At 31.3% G+C, this 21183-nt stretch overlaps 1 protein-coding gene across 12 annotated transcripts in view; it reads left to right on the forward strand.

Moving 5' to 3' along the window:
• The window catches only part of dnc (phosphodiesterase dunce), a 341190-nt gene that overhangs the window by 208142 nt on the left and 111865 nt on the right, over positions 1 to 21183 (forward strand). Inside the window, exons 1-4 of one of the 12 annotated variants that reach the window (XM_081985110.1) lie at positions 9217 to 9418; positions 9471 to 9669; positions 10212 to 10385; positions 10592 to 10786. The exons of 8 other annotated variants lie outside the window; for them this stretch is intronic. In XM_081985110.1, the coding sequence (XP_081841236.1) occupies positions 9232 to 9418; positions 9471 to 9669; positions 10212 to 10385; positions 10592 to 10786 (755 nt within the window). In that variant the 5' untranslated portion in view covers positions 9217 to 9231. Of the gene's footprint in view, positions 1 to 9216; positions 9419 to 9470; positions 9670 to 10211; positions 10386 to 10591; positions 10787 to 17596; positions 17638 to 20383; positions 20523 to 21183 lie in introns of those variants that run through there. 3 more of the 12 variants (XM_081985119.1, XM_081985114.1, XM_081985117.1) reach the window with 3 other exon arrangements.

Below are 21183 nucleotides of genomic sequence, written 5' to 3' on the forward strand. Positions count from 1 at the left end.
ATTTTATACTTTCAGGTGATAAGTGAGTTTTGTCAGTTATGACAGCTGTCACGTGTCGCAAGCAAGGTATTAAAGTGTTTCTTAATTTTACAATTGTCAAATTTGCTTCCAAAGAGTTGATATAAACACAACTTACACTGCAATTACTCAAAGAGATCCAGCTGTTTGGCATTTTGCTTTCACGTCACTGGTGAGTCAGTTTTGACAGTTATGGCATCTGTCACGTGACGCAAGCAGAATATTAAAAAAACTTTAACGTTTCTTAACGTCAGACCTGACAAATTTGACACCATCGAGCTGTAAACTCAACTCACATTGCACTTCCTCAAAGAAACACTATTTTTCATTTTATGAAACATCTATTTAGCATTTTACACTTTCAGGTCACTGGTGAGTTTTGACATTTATGACAGCTGTCACGTGACGTGAGCTATAAAGTCTACTTGCAATGTGGTTACTCCAATAAACACACCTACTTGGCATTTTATAACTTTTTTATAGTCCATTGCCTGAATTGTGGCTTTTGATGTGGATTTATTAGCTTTTTCTTCATCATTCTCTTGAATTCACAAATTTATTAAATTCTCTTGACAAAATCTTCCATTTCTAGTAACAATAATAATTGGCTTAAATATTATAAAAACCCAACCGATACTGTTGTCTTTACGGAAATCACAGATTTAAATTTAATTCATCATTAAGATTGTGATTTTTGTCTAGAAATTTCAAAGTTTGCCTGTACTATAAAGTTTCGCACAAACTTAACCAAGAATTGAATTAATAACATCGCGATAAGATTTGCGTAAGCTGAGGTGGCAGATTTTAAGCAGACTGCTGATATTTGTGGCCTTTGTTGGAAATTCTGTTCCTTATCTTTGCACAGTTGCAAAGTCAGATTAGTTTCTAAAGAATAATTCTAACAATTAAAAATTGCATTTGAATAACAAGAATTTTCTATTTTGAACAAAGTTTCTTCGAAAAAAATTTGCTTATATCTACATTTTCATTTCTTGAACCGACTCTTCTTCATGAGAGAGGTATTGATCCACTTAAGTTTGCCTTTCGGGAATAGCACTAATTAAACAGCATTAAAAAAATGAAATATTTACGGAATAATTTAATTTAACGTCTTTGTTTCTAAGTTTTAGGTAAAAAGTCAGAAATATTCTTCAAAGATTGACATGTTTTGCCTTCGAATATGTTACTACCTGAGGCTAGAATTTTCATGCAGTTTCAGTAACAAAGAAGATTTTCCTAGACATTTTCTGTATACGGATAAGGGTTTTGAGGATTTAAGATTTTGTTGTCGTCCAGGATTTCTGCTTCATTCTGTAGGAAACTCATATTTCCAGAATATTTTACTTGCCTGGAAACTTGATGCCACAGGGAAATCATCTGCTTTTTTACTTAGTTCCGATATAATTAAAGGTTAAAACATCCCCGAGTGGCTTTAAGGAAAATGACAGTTTCCTAATCAGGGTTCTACAATGTAGAAAATCGGTGTAATATACGTATAAACAAAGTGTATATATCCAGAATCCCCTACGTTTAGGGGGTTGGCGCGTGCGCTTGTATATATTTCCAGTGATGGCTGCTTCAAATACAATCAGACCGTCCAAGGAAATACCGAATCCTCATGACGCTCTGACACAATTTTCGCGTAAATAATGCGGTTTTCCAGTAAGAAAAATCCGTCAGTGTTTGCGACGTTTTAGTTCAAGTTGTAGTGTTTTTCGGAAAAATAGTGTTGGTTAAAGTGTAACTAGGTTCATCCAAGCTGGATTCATTCAAAACTAAGCCAAAATAGTAGGTCATAGTACTCGTACCTGTTTTGTAGGTTAATTGGGTTTTCCTTATTTTTTCTGTAAGTGCTTCTGGTGGGCTTTTTTAAATATTTTACCAACACCCCTAACTGTACACCAAGTTATTGAATAAAATCCAAATATAAAAGCAATATCAGCAATATTGAATTAAAGGAATTTTCTAATTAAAAACTTGAAATGCCCAGGCCAGAGAGGTGAAAGTTATTGCTGCAGATGTGCCTGCTCATTCGAATGCGCCAATACCCACCTGAATTGCTAAATACCACTTTTAAAAGAACTTTCAGGAGCAAATAAAATTGTACTTACTAATTCCAAATTGTTCAGTACATAAGCTTAGTTTAGTGCTTACCTTCCACGTTTTATTAAAGTTTCTATTTTGAGTAATTTGTAGTGTAGAAATAAGGATTAACTTTGTTAAGTTTGATGTTTGAAAATTGCCACAAAATGTGGAATTTATTATATTAGTTCTAAAAAAAAAATCAAAAAGTTCCTTGAGGATATTATTTTGGGTTATTTTGCACAAGTGGACACCACATAAAAGTTTCGATTTGATTATTTCAAAAATTACTTAGATAGGCTTGTTTTCTGTTGACTTAATTGTTCTACAGGGTGTTCCACGACAATGACACAAAATGACGTTGCTGGTTTAGGTTACACGTAATGTCAATAATAGTTTTGTTTTTATTTGTTAAACAAAACCGACGGGGCAAGCATAGTCAAACACCTCTTCTGTAAATGCAAGTTTGTGTATGCAAATACTATGGCCACTTGCTGTCTGTCTGTTGATTTAGGCTACCCTGTAGGTATACTGTACAGGGTTGGTTCATAAGTTATATCACCAAAAAACTGTAAATTTGTAAAAACTGAAAATTTTAATTTTATGGTTTTTCAAAATCACTGTTGCCATGAATAATCAAAGAGACTGAACGTTACATTTGACGTAACTTGACAGATTTTGATTATTATTTGATTATTCATGACAACTGTGATTTTGAAAAACAATAAAATTACAATTTTTACATTCCATTATCTCGAAAACGGCTAAACTAAATATGCATCAACATATTATCATCAACTAAATATCATCAGTTAATCATAAAATATACAGGAAGTTCTATTAAAATTTTATCAATTTTGTATTTTCTTACCTTTACCATAGTTTTTTTAAATTTATTGTGGTGATTTTGATGATAGAAGTGCACTATAAGCTGTCTAAATATATGGATCAAGAACAATCATAAGAGAGAAAAGAGAACTATTGCAAATCAATGCTCTTGACAAAGCTGGAGATAAACTTTGTGATATGTGTCAGTGTGTCACATGATTTTAATCAGACTTCCTTTAAACTGGTCACATGACCAACTGTTGGATGACGCCACATCCGTTTTGGCTGATTGACACATGTCATTTACAAAGTTATGATTTATCTTTGTCTAAACCTAAAGGATTGTTGCAAAATATCTAAACTTTATTGACTTTTTGATTACCGATTAATTAATCTTAATTTAGTACAAATGGTTTTTTGTTTTACTTTACAAAAATTACAAGACTTTTTAATTGAAATACAAAAGTCAAAAATTTAAACTTAAACAAAAAGCTAGCTTAATTTAATTAATCAAGACGGTCAGTATTCTTAAAGTTTAAACTAATTAACAAAATAAGTCCTAACAATTTACATAGATACGTTTTAAATGAGAGGACCTAAGTGGGGGTCAATTTGTGCTTTAACAATTGTAACTTTATTATTGCACTAGATAATGAATTTTCAGAGAACATTGCCAAATTGACAGTTAGAATAAAAAAACAGGACCGTACTGCAACTAATTTCAAAAATCATTTTTGAAATTAGTGAACTTCCCAGTGTTTATTGTGTGATATTTCCATATATCCTGAAACCAACTTATTCATATAATCACCCTTTTGAAATGGAGTGAGATAGTAAACTGAAATTTTACTTTTTTTTTTTCGAAGGACCATAATGAAGTTCACGTATTTTTTAGTAGAAAAATCTCGATAATTCTGACTTTTTAGAATATTATCAATCCGAACAGTAATTTTCGGTTTTTTATTAAAATAGTTTTATTGGAGCAAAAATCTCAACTATTCGCATATCACAAAGTTGACACAACAACTTGCTAACGCAATTTAATATTCAGAATATTCTACATAGTGGCATAAAATCCATAAATTAGTGGTAAACTACATAACCAACATAAACTACGCTAAGGGGCAACTTTAATTTAACCCCCAGTGTTCAGCTTTATTTATTTTACACTGACAATGTAGATTTCTTGTTATTTATCACAAATTACATTTTTTCCGAAAATATTCGCCTTTTTCCATAAAAACATGGTGAATCCAGAATTTGGATTTTCATTGTATTATTTGATTTGATCTGTTACTAGCAATATAAAGCCAGTTAAGTTAAAAAAATTGTAGTATTAGTAAGTTTAATTAAAAAGAGTTGTTATATCGCTTTCATATTAAATTTAAATCTTTTTGTAGGCATAAACAAACAACATTGTGTACTTTTTTTTGTTCTTTCATTATTAAGGCTTTGCCGGATAAAGCTTCTTGGTGAATTGCTTTTATTTTCACAAGAAAAACATTCCTTATAATTTTAATCAGTGTTATAACATTGCCTAATATTGGGGTGTTAATTACTAAATCGTTCATCTCCAATACATAATCAAATCAACCTAATGTCTTTAATTATTCGGGCGACAAACCCCAGCCTAAAGCAATCACGGTTTTGGCATTAAAAATGTATTTGGACCTGGTGTAGTAGATAAGGGTACGGATCCCGATTACATCCAAGCACCCTTCCTTTATTGTTTTCCTATTTCAATTATATTCCACTTCTTTATGGAAAACATCAAAAAGACTACTTGAGACCCGTAAAATATGGCTTAGAGCTTGGAAAATCCGGATAAAGCCTTTTGAAAAATTGCTTTTTATTTTGCTTTTAAAGTCCTCCAGGTGGTCTTAAAGCTTGGTTTTTCATTACTGTAACTAGCTAAAATGTGCTTAATTTTGTTCTATCAGTTAGTCCCCCACTGGATTGTCAAAACTTTTTATCTTCAGTCTACTTCCCAATTCTGGAAGTTCGCGACAACATTTAGATACAAAGTTTCCTTTTTATTACTAATTCAGAAACATTCCACCCAAATTATTAGTGACGCACTTCCACCCACTAGAAAACTAATTAATGACGAAACTCATTCTATTGGAAGTTTGTTTAAATTCGACCAAACGCATTTCTACGATTAATACGTTTGCAAACAAGGGATATTTTTAGAGATACAAACTAGGTTGGAACATCTGTTCGATCGTGTCGATGAGTGATACACCTTTTGCATTTATGTGTTCGAGTGTTTTAGTTTAAAAAAGCCCACCTGAAAATCTTACTATTTTATTATTTTTGTTTATTTAAAATTGAGTTTGTTAGTGACCTTGTTTGAAAAGTGTGTATTTTAGTCCATGGAATCGATGTGGTGCTATCAAGTGGAAGACGTATGGATAGATTAACCAGGGTTATTGTGGAGGAAACTCAAATACAGGTACATTTAGTTGGTAATATGTTGAGAAAGTATTTTTTTATATTTGGTTCCAAAGTTATTTTAAAGTTTTGTTTAGTAGATTTTTGGTCTTGACTTTTACAGTTATCAGTTTTTACATCAATGTCAAACATTTAAATTAGAGATATTTTACTCTAAACCCGCTTTACATAAACAATTTTAAATCAAAGTAATTGGACACATTTTTATGCCTTTCCTTCTTGCAACTTTTAAGTTGTCAATGAAAACAGCTTCACCAACCAAGACAATTTAGTGTTTAGGTCCTATTTTGTACTTGATATTGTTGTATTTTTATTTTTAAATTTCATAATCATCATGAATACTGTACCATTGTGAGGAAATGAAATATTTGAACTTTCTAAAGTTGACTTTTACAACAATCTGAAGATGTGTCAAAAAAACAAAAATATTCTTTGAAAAAATGTTTTGTTACAAGATTTTGGTTCATTTTTTCTTGAAACTATATTATCAGTTCGTTTGACCCTAAATTACTCCCTTATTTGACAAGTAACGTCAAAATGTCATAGAGAACAAAAGATAGAGCAGATTTCAAGCTTTCCAAAAATATCCCCACATGAGTTGATTGATAACACCGTTTGGCAGCTAGAGGCCGTCAAATTTCCTTTACCATAATATTAGATATTATATTGCAAATATTTTTTAGTCAGATTTCATGTATCTCTTAGTCCGGCCGAGTTCCTGGCAAAGAAATGGTTAAAATGTTAAATTTTAGGTCTAACTCTGTTAGTTTGTGAGATATCAAAAAACTGACTGCACCAGCGTCTTTTCCGGGAAATTCTAACATAAAATGACACCGAGACGTCAACTGTAACTTGACAAATAAGAAAGTTGTATTTTTTTACGGTTCCAGGCCGCCATTTTGAATTATTATTAACTTGCACCTCATTGTAAAGGAAATTTTACGTAGTTTCAAGAAATGACAGACAAAATGGCGTTCCAGGCCGCCATTTTGAATTTTCTGTCAAAATATTTACTTGCACCTCAGTCTGAAGGAAATTTCACGTAGTTTCAAGAAATGACAGACAAAATGGCGTTCCAGGCCGCCATTACAAATAAGCAAGAATACGTATACGCAGAATAGGTTTGTTAATAGTTTGACAGACTTTTTCTATATCTATCTCTTTCTCATTTAGTTAAAACTGGAAAGTTTTTGGGACTTGGAAGAAATGAAATATTAACGCCTTCTAAAGTTGACTCATTCAAGTCGTTTTGGTTCATTTTTGCTTCAAACTATTCTTAGTTCTGGGTTTTCGCATCCCATTAAAATAGAGTTTTTTTTTCAAGCAAATTTGAATCATAATGACATAATCTGCTGATTGTCGTAAAATTGAAGAAATTCATTATTTATTCATTTAGGAAGAACAAAGAATATGTCATTTGGTTCCATTTTTACGTCAAACTACTTTCAGGTTTATTTCCAACAAATTTGAACCATTGTTTTTGCTGAAATTAAAGCTTTTTGGAACCTGGAGGAAATGAATTATTTAAATTTTCTAAAATAGATTTTAACAATAATCTACAGATGTTTCAAAAACCTGAAAATTCTTCTTAAAAAACGAGTAGTTTTTTAATTTGTTTAGTAACAAATAAAATGTCACTGATTTATTTCAAACAAACTTGAATCAAAATGCTATTTGTTCTTTTTGCTGTAATTAAAGTTTTTTAGGATCTGGAGGAAATAAAATATGTAAACCTCATAAAGTGGATTTTTACAACAATCTGCAAATGTGTATTTTACTGTAATTAAAGCATTTTGGGACCTGGAGGAACTGAATATAAAACTTCTTTAGATGTGCCAAAAACAAAAAAAATAACCTTTTTTTGTATTTAATTTAATTGTTTGAAGATAAATTTGACATAACATTTTATTTTACACTGATGGTATTCGTTTTTGAAGCTGCTTTATGAACAAATTCATCACTTACCTTGACATCAAACTGCGGTGTACAACCTGCTTAATGGAGACATCTGAAGTCAATTTTTCATATAATATAATTAATTAAAATCCATTCAACAACAGTTTTGCTATTTATTGGTTGCTTTTTAATAAATAACACACGGAAGCTGTCTGTAATTTGTATTATATCAAACGCTTCGAGACTGACAGACCTCTTCATGAGACGCTTATTACTTCCAATTCTGCGTTGTTCCATGCTAAAGTGTTTCGCAGAAGTGGTTTACGTTCTGTGTTCACTAATCAATAAACCAATAAGGTTTGACGCAAAATTGACAGATCAAAGAGCTCTAGAATTATTTTCTGTGATTTAAAGCAACAAATTATTAGTGTTATAATCAAAAATGGTTTTTTGGAAGTAATTTTTTAAATTGAAATATTATATTTTGTTGCTGGTTAAGTTAATAGAAAACTTTTAGCCAATTTGAAATTTTTCAGCTAAGAAAGCAGAATAAACATTGTCCCTACATCACTTTTGACGTTTTTAGAAGATCCACTTCAAATAAATAAATAATTTACGTACAGTCGAAATGGCTTGTTTAAACTTGTTTCGAATGCCAACTTCTTTCGATTAAATATTTCTCTGCAAAGTTTCAGCTTTGTAAACAGAATTCTTTGCCCACTTAGGCGAAAAATGTTTTCTTATCGAAAAACTTTTGTTTTACCGGTGTTTTTGAATTACTTTTAAACCTAAAAAATATAATCTTGACTTTCTAGTATCAAAAAAAGTTAATTTTTCTTTGTGAACATAATTAGAAATTTTTGATTTATTATAACAGCAACTGGTGAAATATTTCTATACATAATATAAAATATTGAATTGTAAAACTCCTGTCCTTGGTTAGTCTGAAAACATCGCATATGGAAGTTTTTAGACTTGAACAAATTATTTCCTGTCACTTGTTTTAAAACGACTTTTTCCGCACTTGAACCAGAATAGAGAGGAAATACGTTTGCGAAAGAAGTCATTAAAATGGCGGTTTTTATTTTTATTTCCTGTACTTTCTGTATCATCTATTCCAGAATTACAGCTTGGATTATTATAAAAATTAGTATTCTCCTAACTGAAAAATGTAACTAGGACAATATAGACTAACAATCAGTGTTTCACAATTTTTAGTAAATCCTGGAAAGAAATGGAAATTACAAAAATTAGTTTTACCTCGAAATATCCTGAGATTGCCATCTTTCAAGCTTGTCCGTGGCAATGGAGAGGTTAATTAGATTTACCTTTGCAGTTTTAAATTTAAATTGAAAAGGAAATGAAAACATCAAGTTATGTTTCATAATAATAAACATTTTTCCCAGTATTGTAATAGTGGTTCTTATCCAGTTACAATGTTTTACGTAATGTTGTGTTTTTCGATAAAATAAATTTTTAATATGTTCCCAAAGGCAAATATTTGATACAATTCCGCCGTTACGTCCCATTATTGCGCAATATTTCTTATTCCTCCGGGACATAATTGTACTCAAAAGGGAAATCGAACAAAAAGTTTTACCGCAACTTTACCAATGTTCGTTGTTTTTACCTCTGGCAAATACCGGCGCTGTTTATGGTTAAACAACTCTTACGACAGACAAACAATTATGGAAAATACATTTTGAAGCAGGTTGTTTTGTATATTGCTCTCTTCAAAAGTTGAAAGCGGTTGTTTTGAAACAAAAATGTGTTGTTACGTTTAGTAACTGGGTTTGTGAGCAAACAACTGTAAGGGACAAGATTAGAAACTCACAAAATTCTATATTTGTAGTACTAAAAGACAAATTTTAGGATATTTCCTTTGTAAGCAAAATGTGAACTGATCCACCGACATGATGTAGCGTGATTTCCCCCAAAAAAACCTTAAATGAGATGCTGACTCTACTGTTTCTGTTATGGTCCCTAATACGAAGCATAACCAAGTCAGTGACTGGTAGAGTGTCCCCTCCTCACAGTTTAAATCCTGAAGAAGCAGGTTTCAGCGGTCAAAACGTTGAAGAGCATTCGCTTTCTACTACGGCCAAAATGGGACAAGGTGACGCTGGGACTTACCATAATGGTAAGCAATTTACTATACTTTACAACTCAAGGAATTTATTTACACATTTTAGGTGTATATTCTATGATATGTGAAAAACGTAATTCGCAGCCTGATCAGGTACCTGATGGTACAGATCAGGGTAAAGAATTGGAAGAAGGTTCTTATTCAATTAGCCCATCTCCTGAACCAGCTTACTCGCCTGAGTTGAGTGAGTTTTTGAGTGAAATTTCTAATTATGCCAGAATGTCAACGGATAGCCATAGATCAAGGTAAAATCAGTTAAGTCACCTCAAAATGTCTTAGTTCTGACTTATTTTGTCAAGCTCAAACTTGCGATTATCAACGTCACGTGACGTGCATTTTACAAATAGAGCGTTTAGAACTGTCTAAATTTAGCAAATTGTCTTAGTTCAAACTGTTTTTATTGTCACGTGACTGATTTTGCCAGATATGAACTGGCTTTTACAGTGTTGCAAACTGAAAATTGCATTATCAGCGTCACATAACGTATAAATTTTCTCGGTTCTAAATAATAAGCAGATTTTTTACAGCTCTATAATTGAGTAGTACTTTTATTTCCAGTTTTGGCACAAAACTGGAAACTTCAGCTTGCACAAAGCTTAAAGCGTTAAAAATACTGGACTATGAGAAGTTTATCCAATTAGTGGATTTACTTACTTTCTCGAAACTAGATTAATTAAACTTTTTGGAGTTTGGTTGTTTAATCGATTACTAAAAATCCTGTTTTTTTTTAGTCGTTTTATAGAATCAAAAATTCCTAGATATCTTAGAAAAAACATAATTTTTTTAGATATTCCATATTTTCAAGAGAAAGTTCTGTAGACGTGGGTAATGAAAGCAGACCATCTGTTACCAGTATTTCCTCATATTCCACCTCATCCAGAAGGTACGAAATGATAGGCCAAAGGTCTATGGACTCAAGGGCTAGCGTATCGAGCTTATGGTCATCTGATTTGTCGTCCAGGTAATCTAATTTATCTGGATTACTAGAAATATCAACGGGATGGCAATCCAGAAAATTTAAATTTTATGGAGCAATTGATGAAATCCCGGATCGGGTAATATTCGCTGAAGCTGATTAAATTAAAACTTTTCTATTCCACGAGGCCACTTCCGGGATTTCAGTTTTGCCACTCCTTGTTGAAGTTTTCTGATTTGTAATATTTGTAGGAGAGACTCGGAGGCAATACCCGAACATGAAATTGAGTCAAGTGACTCAAACCGCACTTCAATTGCCTCAAACGACAGCAGACGATACTCAGAAAATTTATCGAAACGAAGAAGATCATCAGCGAGATCTGTTCAGTTAAGGAAGATTTTGAGACGATCGCCTCTAAGTTACGAACGAAGGAGAACAAGTGGAAGGTTAATACAGTTTAAATTATGTTAACCAGCCAGCTCATGCAAATTAAATTTGCAGTCACGTTACTACTTTTTACGCAATTAAAAAATATTGATTGCGCAATTAATAACCTTTTTAATGAATCGCTGTTTGGTATGAACGGCATGAACTTTTCAGTTAAATGTGAATGTCAGAGTGGTGCAGGACGGAATTCGAACTGATTCACCACATTTTTCACGTCAAGCTATTGAAAATGGGACACATCGAAACGGAAACCTATCTGGGATTTAATAATCGCGAACGCATATTACCATCGAGTAATTCACATTACATGCCCATTACATTTTTGCTTATTTTGCCCTTTTGTGATGTGAACTTTATCGGAACTAGGGCGTAGGAACATTTCGTGTCGATCCGCATTTTCATTTATTATTTGAACGTACAAATTGCCTTCTGGTTTATTGCTTATTGTGAATTGATTAGTGTGTATTATGGAAATGTTGAACAATAGGTATTATATAGGTTCATTGGGAGATGGTTGAGTAATGATCGTTATTACTCATAAAGTTCAAGTTTACCATTACAATTATAACTCTCTTTTTAATATACTTTGTTGTCGTATGTTCACTTCTTCTCTCAAACTATTGAAAACAGCTGGTAATTTTGCTAAAATTTGTTAAAAAAAAACAAGATATAGAGCAAATCACTGTTCTTAGTCATTATGACTTCTGTTTAGGATCAGTTTAGCAAGTTTTTTTTTCCATTATCGAATCTCTACATGAGTCATCAATTTGACATGTTCCCGCGATTTAAGAATAATTCTGTCCAATCAAAATTAACGGAACCAATAAGTAAATTATAAACAATCTTCCTGTACATTTATGTCCGTTTCCCCAACAATGGCTAAGTTAAGTTTAAGGACAGCTTAGATCAGTTTAGTTTAGACTGTGTTATGTTGCACTTGATCTGTCACATTCAAACCTCAATTTAGCTTAAGTTGTACTTAAAATCAACGGAAGTGTCGGGGAAACAATGTCAGTTTGATGACAAGTTCAGTTTCAAGACTGAAACTCTAAAATTAGCAACAGAAGTTTAACTGAGATAAAGGTCGCCATTTTAGGCAGGTTATTAAAGAGGTTTAGGTTAAGTCACCTCACTTGCCATTCTTAAATTACATCTAACAGACAAAACACACTGATAATGACGTCACTGCTACTTAACTTGATCAGGAAGTTACATTTATTCTGGAAGAATTTTTAACATTGTTTTGTGTTTTTTCCTCATTAGGTACGCTTGCTTATTGTTTAATAAAATGCCCTATATAATTAGATTATTCTTTTGGTTAATCAGTAAGCAGTAAGGCAGGAATTTGCATGCCATTTACCTTTTAAGAGTACTAAACTGTAATATCCTAAACCAAACTTTCTACAGCCTTCAATATACCATGCAAATTTGACTAAAAATGAGCGAAAAGTAAATAAATTTTTTTAAGGTACTTCTAGATCGTAACAATAATGTTCTAGTATATCTGAGGCATCTATAGAAAGTAAAAAACTCATCTCAGAGTAGTAGAACAACACGTCTTTAAAACCAAACTTTCTACATCTTTCAATATACCATGCAAATTTGACTAAAAATTAGCGAAAACCGAATTAATTTTTTTAAGGTACTTTTAGATCATAACAATTATGTTCTAGTGTTTCTGAGGCATCTATAGAAAATACGAATTTCATATAAGAATAGTAGAACAACGCTTCTTTAAAACCAAACTTTCTACAGCCTTCAATATACCATGCAAATTTGACTAAAAATGAGCGAAAACCGAATTAATTTTTTTAAGGTACTTTTAGATCGTAACAATGATGTTCTAGTGTTTCTGAGGCATCTATAGAAAATACGAATTTCATATAAGAATAGTAGAACAACGCTTCTTTAAAACCAAACTTTCTACATCTTTCAATATACCATGCAAATTTGACTAAAAATGAGCGAAAACCGAATTAATTTTTTTAAGGTACTTTTAGATCGTAACAATGATGTTCTAGTGTTTCTGAGGCATCTATAGAAAATACGAATTTCATATAAGAATAGTAGAACAACGCTTCTTTAAAACCAAACTTTCTACAGCCTTCAATATACCATGCAAATTTGACTAAAAATGAGCGAAAACCGAATTAATTTTTTTAAGGTACTTTTAGATCGTAACAATGATGTTCTAGTGTTTCTGAGGCATCTATAGAAAATACGAATTTCATATAAGAACAGTAGAACAACGCTTCTTTAAAACCAAACTTTCTACAGCCTTCAATATACCATGCAAATTTGACCAAAAATGAGAGAAAAGATAATTAATTTTTTTAAGGTACTTTTAGATCGTAACAATAATGTTCTAGTGTTTCTGAGGCATCTATAGAAAATACGAATTTCATCTAAGAATAGTAGAACAACGCTTCTTTAAATCCAAACTTTCTACAGCCTTCAATATACCATGCAAATTTGACCAAAAATTAGAGAAAAGATAATTATTTTTTTTAAGGTACTTTTAAATCGTAACAATGATGTTCTAGTGTTTCTGAGGAATGAAATGCAGTTATATATTCTAGTATAGTTTAGATTATTACAAAACTGTAATTTTGTCCTCCATTTTCTTAAAATCAGCCTTTAAACAAGTAAAAATATACAGGATATCCTGTGCAGAATAGACACGTTGGTACCTATTCCGGTGCAAGGTAAAATTAAAAAAATGTAGTTTGATCTAAGTTGAAAGTTGCAAAATTTTGAGTTTTGTCTCATTTATCCTCTTTCCAAAACTACATAAACTAGTAAATGGAGACAGATTCTAACAATCTAGTTCATTTGATCTTTTCTGTAGATGCTACACTTTCAGAGATTTCAATGTAGTTTCTGTTTTATAAGGTAAATATAAATATTTTCCTTCCATAATGTAACCTAAAAATTTAGTTTAACTGTATGGTGATCATTGTGGAATTAGAACAAACACTTAAAATTTTTTAATTATTTCTCTTTTAGCTGCCATACAGAAACTCAACATTAGTAGCCAAAAATGATATTTTTAATCAATCTGGGTATCTAGAAAGCAAAAAAGTCATTATTATTTAACGAAAAATAATAATATGTTTGGAAATTTGTTTACACTGTGGTCAAGTTTCTTGACTTTCCCATAATTCTTTCTTTAATTATAAATTACTTTGTTTTTATTGTTTTCAAGTAACCAGTAAAATTTCATTATGTTTACATCAAATGCTATTTCAGTTTACTTTCATAGAAATAGTTGCATTAAGCCCACACTTCTGTCACAATTTCTTAAGTTCCCGAAAAAATCGTACAAACTTTAACTTTGTTGTTTAATTTTGTTAATATAATTAATTAGATTTTTAGTTTGGAAGCTTCTTCTTTTTTTCACCCTTTTTTCTATTTGTTTTCAAAATCGCTACCAAACCCGTCAAATCAACCTTACAAACAATGAAATTTGTAGATAAAATACGTTAATTTACAATTAAACTTCACAACATACTAGCCGTCTAGTTTTACTCTAGTTGTAATATCAATTAAATTAATTCGAATATATCAGGTAGTATTCAGAATATTCTAATACGTGATTATTTAACTTTTAGTTATTTAAACAAAATTATTTCTCTTGCGATTAATGAATAAATTGAATTTTTCAATTGTCACTCGTTTCAACTGTCTTCAAGTTTTTAACAGATTTTATAATTGGTAAAATTGAGCTTGATTAAGCTTTTTTAAACGTCAGTTGATACCAGATTATAGTCAATTTAAAAAGAAAAATTGGACAGATAAACCTGCATCTCATTCTACAAGACTATTAGTGTGATTGGTTAAGAATTTGTTTCAATCCCAAACTACAAATAGTGCTGCATTTGTGGAATTCTTGGAATGTGACAAATAAAGATGCAAATATCACACTCACAACATTCTGCCATAATACGGTAAACACTGCGTTAGTTACCTAATTTATTGCGTATTTTTGAAAAATATAAATAGAAAAGTTATTGTATGTTTTGTAATAAAAATGTATTAGAGATAAAGTACAGAAAAAAAAGTAATACTTCCATACTCTAACTATTTATTTATTAATTTTTTAGTCTACTTTCCTCATTTAGCTTATGCATAACAACCAATCGTGTATTATTAAACCCTATCAATCTTATTGATTTTTTTAACTAGTGATATTATCATTACATGGTTAAGCCTCCACCCAACACTATGATAAATAATCCAAATTACTATCCAGGTCACGATAAAATTAAAAGGGCGAAATTCCATATAATTGGATGGAAACGTTACCAGGGATTTAACGATCGTAAGCCAATTTTGCATGTTTTGTGTTCCACACGTTACTGTTGTGCTTTATTTTGTCCAATTCCATTGTCCATTCCATCCAACAGAATGACAAAAAAAGTTTAAATAAAATTATAATTAACCTTGCACAGTCCTAAAAGTACCCAAATAAAACAGATTAGATTATCTCAAACATAACAGCACGTTTTGTTAGTGTTAATTCAAGGATTTAGTTCATAGATCCGATTTCAATACAAAATTAGTAAGAATTTTTGGGCTTACTACACAAATCCGTAAAAATGTCCTCAATTTCACAGTGTTGACAAATCAAATGATTAATCACTCCAATATGTTAGATTGATTGTTTTTAGGGAATTAACTGCGGATTAAGCTTTGGTTTGCTTTTTTGTACGATAATTCTGGTTTTTCAAGCTTAGGCTACATAGAAAAAGTAATTACCTTAATAACTTTTGGTCAATTACTTTACTAATTATTATTAATTACAATTATGAACTCATACTAAGTGATATAGAGGTAAAAAAAGTCACATAAATAACTCATTTTTGCGGTTATTTTTTTGAGTTTTCTATTGACAATCATTTACTAAATATGTTGTAGATAATGATGTAATTTTTCGTTTCGAAAGCGTAGCCTGTTAATTGGTCGTACAACCGACCGAGTGGAGAGCAAACATATCGATATTTTGTCATAGGCATATATTTGTTTTCGATATGCATAGCGTACGTACGAGATTTGATTAACGTTAATCGTGTAGTAACACCTTGATTATTATTTACCGGGATTCGAATTTAATCGTCGATAAAATCATTAGCGCTATCAGCAAATATAATGAGCTCAATAATATTTGATTAGCATGGGCACATACTAAATATGTTGTTTCACGTATAAGCCTTATGCCAAAATCAATGAAATAAACTGTACCGCCAGTTTGGATAATTCTGAAAATATGATACTAGTTGAATATCATAGTCATGAAGATATTTTTAATATATTATCACAATCATCAGCATTTTTTTAATAATTATCTACTAGATACTACAAAATCGACAAGTATGTAGATAATTACTATCAACATTGTTTATGGAGCTCTTACAGTTCACATGAACAGTTGGTTATGTAGGTAGTAGATATTAAATTAATAAAAAAATTGTTTAAATCTTTAACTGCTTTATTTATTGCATTATACTAAGGTCCAGTTGTACAATCACAGTTCAAAGACTAGTTCAGTTGTACTTAAACTTTTCCATATGAATTGCATTGCTGTCAAACTGTCGTTTCTGACTTGAACCAGGTTCTAAGGTTGTACAACTGGGCCTAAGATGTAAAACTTTTTAAACTTATTTTAAATCAATGCATAACAGATAGATGTAAATCAGCACTATAGCAAATATATTTAAAAAAAAAGTAGAAATGATTAGGAAAATTGAAATGTTTCTACTTCAAACACAAGTTAACACACACAACTCAATAAGTCAACTTTATATATAAACAAACAGAACATTCGACAAAAATAGAGAATACTATAATAATTTTCTGTTTTCATTTTTAGTTGGCTGTTTGTGAAAACCAGAGTGCCTTAACTCTGTCGTACAACTTTGTAATGTCAACTTTTTTTTCTTAAATTTTGTTCCTGGCTCGTTTATTGCATCTTTTTACTCGAATTTTCATTAAGAAGACTACTTCCAAAAAAAAATTTAAATATTAACCCAACATTGAACGGCAAATTTGAAAGAAAATTAATAAGTAGTTTTGTAAATCCAGAATAATGATAAAATTGTCATTTCCCAAAAACACTCACAGGTACTAAATATAATAATTACTGACAGAAATTACCAAAATTATCTTAATAACCTAACACTTATTTTTAAGTAGTGTTTATATTATTATCTACAGTGACGTTGCAAGGAAAGAAATGATTGAAACCAACCGATTTTAAAAATTTAGATTGAAAATAAAGCAAATATAATAGTGTTGATTAAAGTCCTGTATATTTTAGATGGTGGTGTATGTAAAAAGTAATGTAGACAATTTTTAGTCTTAGCTTAAAACTTACACACACAGACACAGGTCTAGCTAGGTTTATTTATAATTAATTACAGCTTACAACGGATAATTTAAAGTAAAGTGTCTGTTTATAAAGGAGCTACGACTCAATAATGTACATTTTCAAGTTAAGATAATCATTCTCGTTCCTTTTCTATAACATATGAACTGAGCGAGATGGAATTGAATCGGAATTGATCATTAACGAATTTTTAAATTCGTGGATTTTTGTACTGACGCAAAGCCTCGTTCAGAAATAACTCCACTTCCGTAAGTTGACAATCTGTCATCTGATCAGCATATTTATAAAACAAACCGGTGTCACGTGTCAATCTGACAAATGACTTTACGGAGTGTGCACCGGCGATATGTCTATTTTCGTTCTGTGTCATTTTGACAGCAGAATCATGTTTCCAAAGTCAAAATTTACCGTACTGTAAGTTTGAATTGAAAGTACAAAAATGGCGGCAGAAAAACTAATTTTCAGGTAAATTTTTGTGAAATTTTAACAAAACTCTCTATAACTCGCTTATTTGAAACATTTTGTATGACCACACCATATAACAAAGGAAAGCTAATGAATGAGGCTGTCACGTGACGTTGACCGGACCAGGTTAAGTTGTAACGTTTGGCCGTCAGAGGGCGCCAAATTTGATTTTTTTAAAGGTATTTTCATGAATATAACGGTTAGAGTTAGGAATGTGACATTTTTTCTGACAATAAAAAACTGAATTTCCGACATTTTTTACAGGGGGTATCTCATAAACTTTGTCGGAATTTTTTTTAATTAGATAGCTTTATGTTAATGGTGGAAATGTGACGTGGGGTGTCATTTGTCAAAATGTAATTTTTTAAGGGTACCACGCACTATAAAATGTCAAAATTGACATAATTTCAAGGTCATCTCCAAAATCGTGCCAGTTAGAGCAAAATGGACGTCAGATTCGTTTTCCCCAGTATACAACTAGTAAAAATATTACTTTGATTGAACAAAATCCGATACGGCCACTGTTAGCATAGTGGGTCTAAAAATCCCAAATTTGAGTCTAAATTTCGTGCACTTTTTCAAAAAATTGTCCATAACTCGCTTATTTGAAACATTCTGTATAGACACCTTCTGTAACAAAAGAAAGCTAATGAATGGGTCTGTCACGTGACGTCGACCGGGCAGGGCTAAGTTGCACCGTTTGACTGTTAGAGGTCGTCAAATTTGACTGTAGTTTTTCGTTGTTTTTCTTGAATATCTCAGGAACTGCTCAAGTTAGAGGTCTGAAATTTTTACCACAAACGCACTTTGTTGGGATGCAATTTTATCATATTTACACTTTTTTGTCTGTACCTTGCACCGTGTGACCTTTAAAAATTAAAAAATAGAATTTTTAAGTGAGAACTCTTTCAATTTTTTTGTTAAAAATTTTAAAATTTTGAAATTTTTTTTTACTGCGTAGATAACTTTAGGTTAATGGTAGAAATGTGACGTGGAGTGTCATTTGTCAAAATGTCATTTTTTAGGGTGCCACGCACTATAAACTGTCAAAATTTACATAATATCAAGGTCATCTCCAAAATCATGCCAGTTAGAGCAAAATGGAGGTCAGATTCGTTTTCCCCAGTATATAACTAGTGAAAATATTACTTTGATTGAGCAAAATCCGTTATGGCCGCTGTTAGCATAGTAAGTCCAAAAATTCCAAATTTGAGTCTAAATTTCGTGCACTTTTTCAAAAAATTGTCCATAACTCGCTTATTTGAAACATTCTGTATAGACACCTTCTGTAACAAAAGAAAGCTAATGAATGGGTCTGTCACGTGACGTCGAGCGGGCACGGCTAAGTTGTACCGTTTGGCCGTTAGAGGTCGTCAAATTTGACTCTAGTTTCGTTGTTGTAACTGCTCAAGTTAGAGGTCTGAGAAATTTTTAATCTTACTTAAATTTGGCAAAGAAGAATTATACTCAATACTCAATGTTCGCATTTTCAGGTAGTATTGTTCCAAAACGTTACTCTACCAAAAAGAACACATTCTGTCACATTGAAGCGAGAAAATAGTCTAGAAGACAAAGTATAATATACTCTTTTTGACTCTTTATCAAACCTACATGAATAAAGTAATTGATTACCAAATTATTCATTTCACAGTTTATTTAACTTTTTGGTGAAACTACTCTTACTGGACCCTTGGAAATAAATCTTGTTTCAATAATGAAACTTTACTCAAGTATTTGTAGTTATCTCAAACATTCCTTTCAATGAGTACGACAATCCCAATTGAGTTATCTGTAAATCAATTTAAATCCTTTAAAGAAAGCCGATCCTTGTAGAAATAGATATTTGTTAATCCGCATTAGGATCAAATATTAAGGTATTTTCTTACATTTAATTTTTGTAAAAATTTATTTAATTTAAAATATCAATACCAATGTAAAATATGTATATTCTAAAATAGTTGGAAGTAAACCAGGATTGAAACAAATTACTAAAACAATTCGTTCAGCTTACAAATACCTGCAGATAGATTAAACATAGTTAAATTTATTACCTAATATCCGGTCAAATGCAGGATTGGGAACGTCATCCCGGTATACATATACAATTCCTGTAATACTAGACACGATTTGGCATCGTCGCAAACAGATAATAGTGGTAATAATAGGAAAAGGTAAATGATTGAATCAGCCAACCATGTTTATGTATGTCGTGTATAGGATATAGGATACTAGTGCATGTAGGATCGTTGATGCTTATTGTACACAATGTGCGTGATTGAAACGTATTTTTTTCAAATTCGGTGACATCACATTAAAGTTAAGATAGCCGGATCGTTATCTTATCTAAATAGAATTTTGTGTTCTTAGTTACACGGTGTGATGGTCGATGTCGACACAGTGTTTACATTGGAGAAAATCCAATAGTTTCCCAGCGAAAGTCGAGGATTCTTTTGTTGTGATTAGTGTGTGAATTGTGTTGCTATTCTAGGAAAAATGTGTTTTAAAGTGTTTCATTAAATTAATCTATACATTCAGTTTGAGTCAGTATACTATCAGAAATACATCAGAGTTTCAAACTTAAGCAGTTACACTCTGCCTACTTAACTTAATCTGTTTTTTAATTTGCTAGACTTTCCCAGACAACATTGCGTAATGTCAATTACAAAATTTACACTACCTACATTCTTCCTAGACTACTAACAATACGTGCTAGCTCGCATACACATGCATTTAATGAGAACTAAAGTATATTTAGTGTGAGAACAATCATCAATCATCGCTATGCCGATTTACATGAACGGTAAAAGACCGTACAACCGGAAACTAAGGATACCACGAAGAAGGAATTCGGATTATGTGCTGGATCATTTTGTTAGGTTTGAAAAGTAATTTTCACCTTTTAGATTTTCTGTGCAGAAATTATTGTTGTATTTGCCTAAGAAATGGGAAAAGTTTTCAGCTCTGTAAACATGTTTTTCAAGATTAGAGCAATGTGGATACAAATCGACTGGTGTAGGCGTTTTTTCTAGAAATTACTGAATTTTATATCACATACATTTTACGCTAATAAGTTATGATAAATTATGATTGCAGTTGTAGTTACTTAGAACAACTTTTTCAACTGTATTAACGATGAAATTCCATGGAAATTTTTTGCTTGACGTGATAGGAAACACTCTCTCTCTTCCAGATCCTCAATTTTCTCCATTAAAACTATAAAAATCATAATTTCCATGACATGGAATCATATTTTTGCAACATTTAGCGTTTATGAGCACCTAACAGTAATCATAAATGCACTTACTACTGTAAAAAAATGATAATGGGTTTTACTATAATTTATGGCTGTCTGATAATATTTACGTAATACTAGGCTAAGTGTTATCGAAAGTAAGGTGTTCCTCCTGCCTTACTAATGATGTCACACATTGTTTAAAAGGAAACGTCATTATGATTAACAGATAAAAAATATACGAAATTTCTTATACTTTGTCATGTAGTTTTACAATTTTAGGGCTTAATTGATTGGAGTATCTAAAGTAAGTA

This window comes from Ips typographus, linkage group LG8 (genome assembly GCF_016097725.1).
Source record: "Ips typographus isolate SLU linkage group LG8, UJ_Ityp_2.0, whole genome shotgun sequence".
Taxonomy (NCBI): domain Eukaryota; kingdom Metazoa; phylum Arthropoda; class Insecta; order Coleoptera; family Curculionidae; genus Ips; species Ips typographus.